This window comes from Myotis davidii, unplaced genomic scaffold (assembly GCF_000327345.1).
Source record: "Myotis davidii unplaced genomic scaffold, ASM32734v1 scaffold1121, whole genome shotgun sequence".
NCBI lineage: Eukaryota > Metazoa > Chordata > Mammalia > Chiroptera > Vespertilionidae > Myotis > Myotis davidii.
In genome coordinates this window covers 31,942-40,879 of record NW_006291439.1, presented here as the reverse complement: position 1 = coordinate 40,879, position 8,938 = coordinate 31,942, and the positions used below count along the sequence as shown (strand labels likewise).

Here is an 8,938-nt window from a genome sequence, read left to right as displayed (position 1 = left end):
AGAAACATCTCCCAGCTGCCTCCTGCACCCCTCCCACTGGGGATGTGCCCGCAACCAAGGCACATGCCCCTGACCGGGATCGAACCGGGGCCCCTCCAGTCCGCAGGCCGACGCTCTATCCACTGAGCCAAACCAGCCAAGGCAACTTTTATAATCGAAGGTGATGTGGGGACAGGGACACATATGTAATATCTTAATCAATAAAAAATATATTAAAAAAAAAAGAATAGATGTTTGTGGGTATAGGATAGTTAACAGTTAACAACATGGTAACAGTAACAATGAGAGGCGCTGTGGTCTGCTCTGGTGGGAGTTGTGCCCTGAGGGGTCTGGAGAAGGGGATCACTCCAAAGGTGTTACCCATGGTGGATGCAAAAAGACAACAGACAGGCTCAGGTACGGGTTGGCCTTTGTGGAGGAAGATGCAGGCCGAGGACGTGACTCCCACTTTAGTTGGGAAACTGTAATAGCAGGACGTCCTGTGTGGTTGCTGCAGGGCTCTGGGTTTATAAGGCCCACCTTGCAGGCCTCCCCGGAGCCTGTCAGTTTAGTATGTGGCTCCTTCTCTGCCCACAGATAGAAGAGCGATTGTTTCCGGGAGCTTTGGGTTTAGCCACATTGCATTCTGAGAAGAGGACTTGGAGATGCCGGGGAGACTGAGATCCCTCCCCTGCAGCCGGAGATGCTTCTTTCAGATACAGAGAAGGAAAACGGTTGCCAAAGGAGACATGGAGATGTTGAGGAAAGAATGCTGGGGAGTCTGTGTTTAAATTCTGCTGCTTCTGTGACTTCCTATTTATCTTTTGGAGGCTCATCTGTAGAATGAGGCAAATTATAGTCATTCTTATCAGATAGGAGTGTCCTAAAGATTAGGGGAGAATACAGGTGCAGGGCCAGTTTGGCTCAGTTGGTTGAGTGTTGTCCCATACACTGAGAGGTCCGGGTTTGATTCCTAGTCAGGGCAAATGCCTGGGTTGTGGGCTCAATCCCTAGTAGGGGACGTGCAGAAGGCAGCCAATGATGTTTCTCTCTCTCTCCCCCTCCCTTCCCCTTTCTCTAAAATCAAACATATTTTCCAAAAAAGCAGCAACTGTCTTTAAGAGAGGGACTAGCATTCAGCGGTGCGACCTGCCGCCCACTAGGCCAGGCTTTTTCAACCAACACTTAACGCTTCTCTCTGGGCAGGGTTGAGGGTGGCGTGGAAGAGGTGGAAGAGGTAACTCCCTCCCTAGGGTTGTGCTACATCTATCTATGCCTCTGAAATGATTTCATTTCTCTTCTCAACAGTCTTCCGCTTCCACATCACAAGAAACTGCAACTACCCTGTATTCAGTGGTGCTGCCCTCAGGGAAGGTGAGCCTCCGCCCCCAGGGGTGCTTGGGCGCAGGGGTATGTTTTGCATGCGCACTGCAGCTCAGGCTGGCACTTCTGAGTGACTTGACTTCCACTGCATATATCCAAGTGACTTGTGTTAAATGACCGTTGAAAAGTGAATGGGCAAGTGCCTTTCTAGTTCTGTTTGGAGAAAAACAGCAGCTCTGAGTCTGGGAGAAGAATATATTAAAGGTGTTTCCAGAAGTTTCTGTGGAAGGTAGAGGACAATCAGAGAGGAAGTGATTGGTGCAGGAACCACAGTATCCTGGTAGGCCAGCCGAGGCTGTGGTGAGAGAAAGAGAGGTTTCCGATGCGAACTGAGCGGCAGGATTGCACGGGACCTGGAGAGACAGCGTTGACCTCCGGGAACAGTCACCTCATGGTAGAGGCCTGGGACTGAGGCAGCCCATCGGAGTCCCCTCTAATCCTGATCCAAGGGGGGCTTGCAGCCCGTATGGGTACCTGGAACCACAGAGCTGGGTGTCCTGGGCCCGTACCATCTTTTCATCTCGGGTGGGAGGGGACTCAGTGCAGACCATCAGCTGAGCTTGGTGATGAGAAGCGGGGAGCCTGGCGGATGTGAAGGACGGCGATCAAGCAGGTCAGCGATTGTGTGTTTGTATCAAAAGGGGGAGAAGGTTAGGATACATTTTCAGACTTTTAATCCACCCCCTTCCAATAAGTCATTCAATCAACTGGGATTTTAGCGAGAGAGATTGATATTTAAGTTCCATGCTACACACATGGCCACAGCACCTGGCCGCAGGCTTCGGTTTTATATCTGAAGACTCTGCCGACTACTGAGAGCCTGGAGCTCCGCTGGGTGAGTGTGTGCCATGCATTGAACAGATACACAGTGGAAGCCGTGTTTGTACTAGGTTTGTCTGAAGGCTCCGTGTGTGTGTGTGTGTGTGTGTGTGTGTGTGTGTGTGGTCTGAGGGGTGAGGGGTGCATGGCTGTGGATGTTAAACCGATTTTGGTTCAGAAATGTCACATCATAGGTAAGTATGTGTTAACACCTTCTGAAAACCAAAACCCCATGGTTGGCTCCTGGGGTAGGAGATTCATTCACTTCTGGTTGGTGCCACTTCAAGGGCTCTCTGGGCACCGAGTCCCTTTTGGGACCTCTCACACCACTTTGGAGCGGGGCATTTCTTACCCTGAAGTTAAGATCTTTTACCCTCTGAATTTCAGGCTGGACCTAAGAAGAGGAGCCACAGCCCTTCCATCTATGAAGGGGTAAGATTCTGAATGGGCTTAGTGCCTGCAGCATATCTGGGAAATTGTGCACTTGTGACAACATCATCCACAGAGTCTCAGATCTGTAGGGATTTTAGGCAGATTCTAATCCAAATCCTCACTTAGAGGTGAAGAAACTGAGGCCCCAGCAGAGTGAGGGTCTAACACAAGGTCATATCATGTGTTGGGGTTTGGCTCTTACTGGGGAGATTGAGTTTCAAATTAGGGCCATCTCCAGGCTAGTTCCCCAGCTTGAACCCTACAATGGACACCTCTCCCTTCCAAGTGTGTTTGTGGGGTGGGGAGATCAGAGAAGGGAGGCTTAGCAAGTCTGAATGATTTTCTAAAGTTAGCAAGTCATGGAGAGTCATTCCAGAATACAGGTGATCTTCGCTGCTTCTAGGGTGAACACTGAACAGAGGTGCCCCTGAGCATGGACCACTCGGAATGGAAAGCAGGGTCTCAACATGGATTAAGGTGGGGTGCTGCAGGTGGCCTGCCAGTGGCTTCATACGGATGAGCTCATTTAATCCCACAGAATGTGTGAAGTAGGTATAATCCTACTTCCCATTTGTACCCATAGAAAGTAAGGCGCGGAGAGCACCCCTCTCTTTCCCCCTTAGCCTCCTCCTGCACCCAAGCTTCCACCTGTGGCCCGATAATAACGTTGCCATTGGTCCCAAGGGAGGGGAGGCTGGGTGCCTGCTGTGCTTCCTGGCATTTTGACAGCAGCTCCACATTAAAGCCACCTGGACAGTCCAGAGTTGCAGAGGACACTGTGTGGCCCCAGGCTGTTGGGGTCCAGCCCCCTGGGGTCCAAGGGTTCCCAAAGGTGTGGATGGAGTCGGCGAAGAAGGAATGACATGGAGACAGCATTCAGTTGATCAGCATAGTGAGGTTCTCCAGCCAGGATCTCCAGCCAAGTTCTGTGTTTATCGTCCTGTTACATCTGTATTTATACCAGTTGATTTTAATCCTATCCATTCTATTCCAAAGGTTAGGGCGTTTCTTATCTCCATTCCAAGGTTACTCTATTGTTCTATTAAGCTACAAGGAAGTAACTGAAGGAGATTATCCTAAGTAAGATTATGTAGTTTAAGCGTGATTGTTCGTAGTTAAAGTGATTAATTACCCGCCTGGCACTTAGTTAAGGGGTTTTATTCTCTTCGTAACTCCAGGTAAAAATCCTCACCTGGGGGAAACAACCTTTCTTGGGGAGGTGGTCCTGTTTAAAACACATAGCGTTAAGAGGGGGAGCAAACATATGCCATATATGCCAGGTCCCTTGAAAAATAAGGTGTGCAGATGTTTCTTCCCTGTAGTGACTGTGTCAAGCAGCAAGGGTGGATTGGCTTCTGGCACCAGGCAATCTAGGGGGAGTCAGGAGGAAGCATGGTTAACAACACTAGACCTGGCGCCAAAAGAATTGGATTCAAGCCCCTCCTGTACTTCAGTCAGTCATTCTGAGCTTCATTTTCTTAATCTGTAAAATGGGGTTAACAATTCATACCCCACAGGGTTGTTTTGGGGATCTCCTAGTGGGAGTGTCTGAACTTCCGTTTCTTCTGCAGGTTGGAAAGATACAACCCAGAGCCCAACATGCTGCCTGACTCAACACCAGGAGCTGGAGAGCTTTTCTGTATAATCCCAGGGGCCACTGCCGGCCTCCCCTGTGTTAGGACCCGGCGTCTGTGTTGGGAATCAGTGCAACGGATGACACCATATGAGTCTACATAATAGTTCCTAGTCTGGGAGTTTGTTGATGGACTATATTTTGTTTTGAAAATGATTTTTAACAGCCATTAAAATAGCATGGCACCTGCACCAAGGGGTTGAGGGCTTGATCCCCAGTTGGAGGGCTTGATCCCCAGTTGGATGCTGTAGGAGGCAGCCAATTGGTGTTTAGCTCTTGCATTGATGTTTCTCCCTCTCCCTTCTCTCTCTCTCTCTCAATAGTGATCAGAAAAGAAGAAGAAATAAAAGGCATCCAAATAGGAAAAGCACAAGTAAAACTGTTATTATTTGTAGATGACATGATATTGTACATAGAAACCCCTAAAGGCTCCATCAGAAAACTACTAGATTTAACAAATGAATTTGTCAATGTAGCAGGATACAAAATCAACACCCCCAAATCAATGGCTTTTTTATACACCAACTAGAGGCCCGATGCACAAAGATTCATGCAAGAATAGGTCTTCCTTCCCCTGGCTGCCAGCAATGGCTTCCCTCCATCACCTGGGACGCAGGTCTTTGCTCTGGCTGCCACCTTCCACCTTCACTCTGGCCGGAGCCGCTTTCTGCCTTTGCTCCTGTGGAGCTGCCTTTGCTCCGGCCCTGCTGCCCTCCTGTAGCTCCCTCCACCCCCTGCCCCTTCTATAGCAGGCATCCTGTCCTGCCCCGGCTGTTCCGTGCCTGCACACACGAGCTTCCCAGAGGCCTGGAGTGGCTGGGGCAGGGCGGAATGCCTGCATCCCAGCCCAACCACTGCCATCTTTGTCACTTCAATTTGCATATTCCCTCCTTATTGGCTGTGGGCGCCACCATCTTTGTCACAGAGTGATGGACATTTGCATATTCTGTCTTTATTAGATAGGATAATGAATTATCAGAAAGAGAAACTGAACAAACAATCCCAGTTACCACTGAAATAAAAATTAAGATACTTAGGGATAAACTTAACTAAGGAGGTAAAAGACTTGTACTTGAAAACTACAAATCTTTGAAAAAAGAGAAAGAGGATGATATAATCAAGTGGAAGAATATACTGTGCTCATGGATTGGTAGAATGAACATCTTTAAAATATCTATACTAAGAGATTAAAAAAGGTGGTAGAGTAAGTGGATGCTACACAGACACGCTCCCAGGACCAAACTGGAATTACAACTAAAATACAAAAACTTCCTAAATAATCAATAAAACAATCACTGGAGAGAACCCTGTTAACCAAGGATGGAAAGTGCAGACCACATAGAGACTGGTAAGAGGGACAGAGTGTGAAAGGGCTGGTGGGGCTCCCACAGAGAGCAGCTGAAATTCTGAAGAGATATCCCAGGTGTGGGGGGGTGCACTGAGAACTCTGGGATCTAATCCCCAAGCTGGGCCCCCAGCAGAGAGCATCAGAACTGAGAAGGGTGCCCACATAACCTCTGGCTGTGAAAAGCAGTGGGGTTGCTGTCTGCCAGAGAGAAGACTGGAAATTCAGGCACCCTCTTAAAGGGCCAATGCACAAAATTCTCTGTGGAGCCACCTATGATGTTCTTCTGCGGAGGGAGGGCAGAGTAGACTGGAGCTGTGTGAGCAGAAGCCAGGATTTGGGGTTCTGGAGTTAGAGCTCAGAAGGTAGATACCCCAGTTTCTTGTGCTGAGAACAGCTTAAGGGAGCTGTGGGACAACATGAAATGTAACAGTATTCAAATAGCAGCTGTGTCAGAAGAGGCAGAAAGGGAGAAAAGAATATACAAAGGGTTTGAAGAAATAATGGCAGATAACTTCCCTAACCTGGGAAAGGAAAAAGTCACACAAGTCTAGGAGGCACAGAGAACTCCAAGCAAGAAAAACCCAAACAGGCCCATACCCAGGCACATCATAATTAAATGCCAAAAGTTAAGGACAAAGAGAGAATTTTAAAGAGAAAAGTAAACTGTTACCTACAAAGGAGCTCCCATAAGGCTGACACCTGATTTCTCATCAGAAACTGTTCAGGCCAGAAGGGAATGGCATGAAGTACTCAAGGTAATGAAAAGGAAGGATCTGTGACCAAGATGACTATATCCATCAAGGCTATCATTCAAAATAAATGATGAAATAAAGAGCTTCCCAGGCAAAAACAACAACAACAACAAAACTAAAAGAGTACATCACCACCAAGCCAGCATTACAAGAAATGCTAAAGGGACTGCTGTAATGAGAAAAAAAAATAGGGAAACTTAGGCATACAGAATTAAATGGCAATAAATAAGTACCTAGCAATAATAACCTTAAATGTAAATGGATTAAATGCTCCAATCAAAAGATGTAGGGTAGCCCTAACCGGTTTGGCTCAGCAGATAGAGTGTCGGCCTGCGGACTCAAGGGTCCCAGGTTCGATTCTGGTCAAGGGCATGTACCTTGGTTGCGGGCATATATTCAGTAGGGGGTGTGCAGGAGGCAGCTGATTGATGTTTCTCTCTCATCCATGTGTCTAACTCTCTATCCCTCTCCCTTCCTCTCTGTAAAAAATCAATAAAATATATTTTAAATAAAGGTGTAGTGTAGATGAATGGATACAAAAGCATGACCCAATTATATGCTGTCTACAAGAGACCCACCTCAGAGCAAAAGACACACACAGGATGAGAGTGAAGGGATGGGAAAAATTTTTCTATGCAAATGGGAAAGAAAAAAAGTTGAGGTACCAATACTCATATCTGACAAAACAGACTTTAAAATGAAGGCCATCACAAGAGACAATAAAGGTCACTACATAATACTAAAGGGATCGATCCAACAAGAGGATATAACCCTGGTAAACTTATATGTACCCAATATAGGAGCACCTAAATATATAAAAAAAATTCTAGAGAACTTTAAGGGAGAGATCAATACTGTCATAGTAGGGGACTTTAATACCCTGCTGACTTCACTGAATATATCTTTCAGACAAAAACTTAACAAAGAAACAGTGAGCCTAAAGGACACATTGGATCAGATGGATTTAATTGGCATTTATAGAACATTTCACCCCAAAGCTACAGAATATACATTCTTCTCAAGTGCACATGGCTCATTCACAAAGGTAGACCACATGTTAGGACACAAAAGAAGTCTCTACAAGTTCAAGAAGATTGAAGTCATATCAAGCATCTTCTCAGATCATAGTGAAATGAAATTAGATATCAATTACAGTAAAAACACCCCAAAACATTCAAACTCATGGAGGCTAACTAGTATGTTATTAAGCAATAAATGGTTACCAACGAGATCAAGAAAGAAATAAAAAAAAACTTCCTAGAAACAAATAAAAATGAACACACAGCCCGGCTGGCATGGCTTAGTGGTTGGGCATCCACCTATGAAGCAGGAGGTCATGGTTCGATTCCTGGTCAGAGCCCAGGCCCAGTTTGTGGGCTTGATCTTGAGTGGGACATGCAGGGGGCAGCCGATCAATGATTTTCTCTCATCATGGATGTCCCTATCTCTCTCTCCCTTTCCCTTCCTCTCTGAGATCAATAGAAATGTATTTTTAAAAATGAACACACAGCAATCCAAAATCTCTGGGACACAGCAAAAGCAGTCCTGAGAGGGAAGTTCATAGCACTACAGGCCCACCTCAAAAAACAAGAAAAATTGAGGACTATTTCCCCCTCCTCACATGGGGAGTCTGTACTGTGAGATTCTTTCCCTTTCCCCATGTGAGAGTCTGTGCTTGTTCTTCAATAAATTTCCACCTTTGCTATAAAAAACAACAAGAAGAAGAAAAATCAGCAATAAATTATTTAACCCTACAACTTAAAGAGCTAGAAAGTGAATAACAAGAAAAGCCCAGAGTAAGTAGAAGGAAAGAAATAATAAAGATTAGAGCAGAAATGAATGCCTAGAGATTAAAACAACAATATAAAAAGTCAATGAAACCAAGAGCTAGTTCTTTGAAACAATAAACAACATTGATGAACCATTAGCCAGACTCATCAAGAAACAAAGAGAAAGGGCTCAAATAAATAAAATCAAAAACAAAAGTGGAGAAATAGCCACCGACACCACAGAAATACAGAGCATTGTAAGGAAATACCATGAACAACTCTATGCCAACCAGCTGGATAATGTGGATTTAATTGACAAATTCCTAGAAAAATATAATCTCCCAAAACCGAATCAGGAAGAATCAGAAAACCTGAATAGGCCAATAACAACTGAGTAAACAGAAGCAGTAATCAAAACACTCTCAGCAAACAAAAGCCTGGTTCCAGACGGTTTCACAGGGCAGTTTACCAAACATCCAAAGAAGAACTAACACCTCTACTCCTCAAACTATTTAAAAAAATCCAAGAGGAAGGAACACTTCCAACCTCCTTTTGTGAGTCCAGCATTATCCTAACTCTAAAACCAGGTAAAGACACTACAAAGAAAGAGATTTACAGGTCAATATCCCTGATGAACATAGATGCTAAAATCCTCAACAAAATATTAGCAGCAAACCAGATCCAGTAATACACCAAAAAGATCATACACCATGACCAAGTGGGATGTGTTCCAGACATGCAGGCTGTTACAATATTTGCAAATCAACAAACGTGATACATCACATAAACAAATTAAAAGACAACCACATAGTCATATTAATTG

General features: G+C 45.3%; 1 protein-coding gene across 2 annotated transcripts in view; it reads left to right on the top strand.

Moving 5' to 3' along the window:
• Window positions 1–4,437, top strand: part of CD244 (CD244 molecule) — a 12,295-nt gene extending 7,858 nt beyond the window's left edge. For both annotated transcript variants that reach the window (XM_015564572.1, XM_015564570.1), the window contains 3 exons: window positions 1,288–1,353; window positions 2,569–2,613; window positions 4,185–4,437. In XM_015564572.1, coding sequence (XP_015420058.1) covers window positions 1,288–1,353; window positions 2,569–2,613; window positions 4,185–4,223 — 150 coding nt within the window. In that variant the 3' untranslated portion in view covers window positions 4,224–4,437. The remainder of the gene's footprint in view (window positions 1–1,287; window positions 1,354–2,568; window positions 2,614–4,184) is intronic.
• The last annotated feature ends 4,501 nt before the right edge of the window (window positions 4,438–8,938 follow it).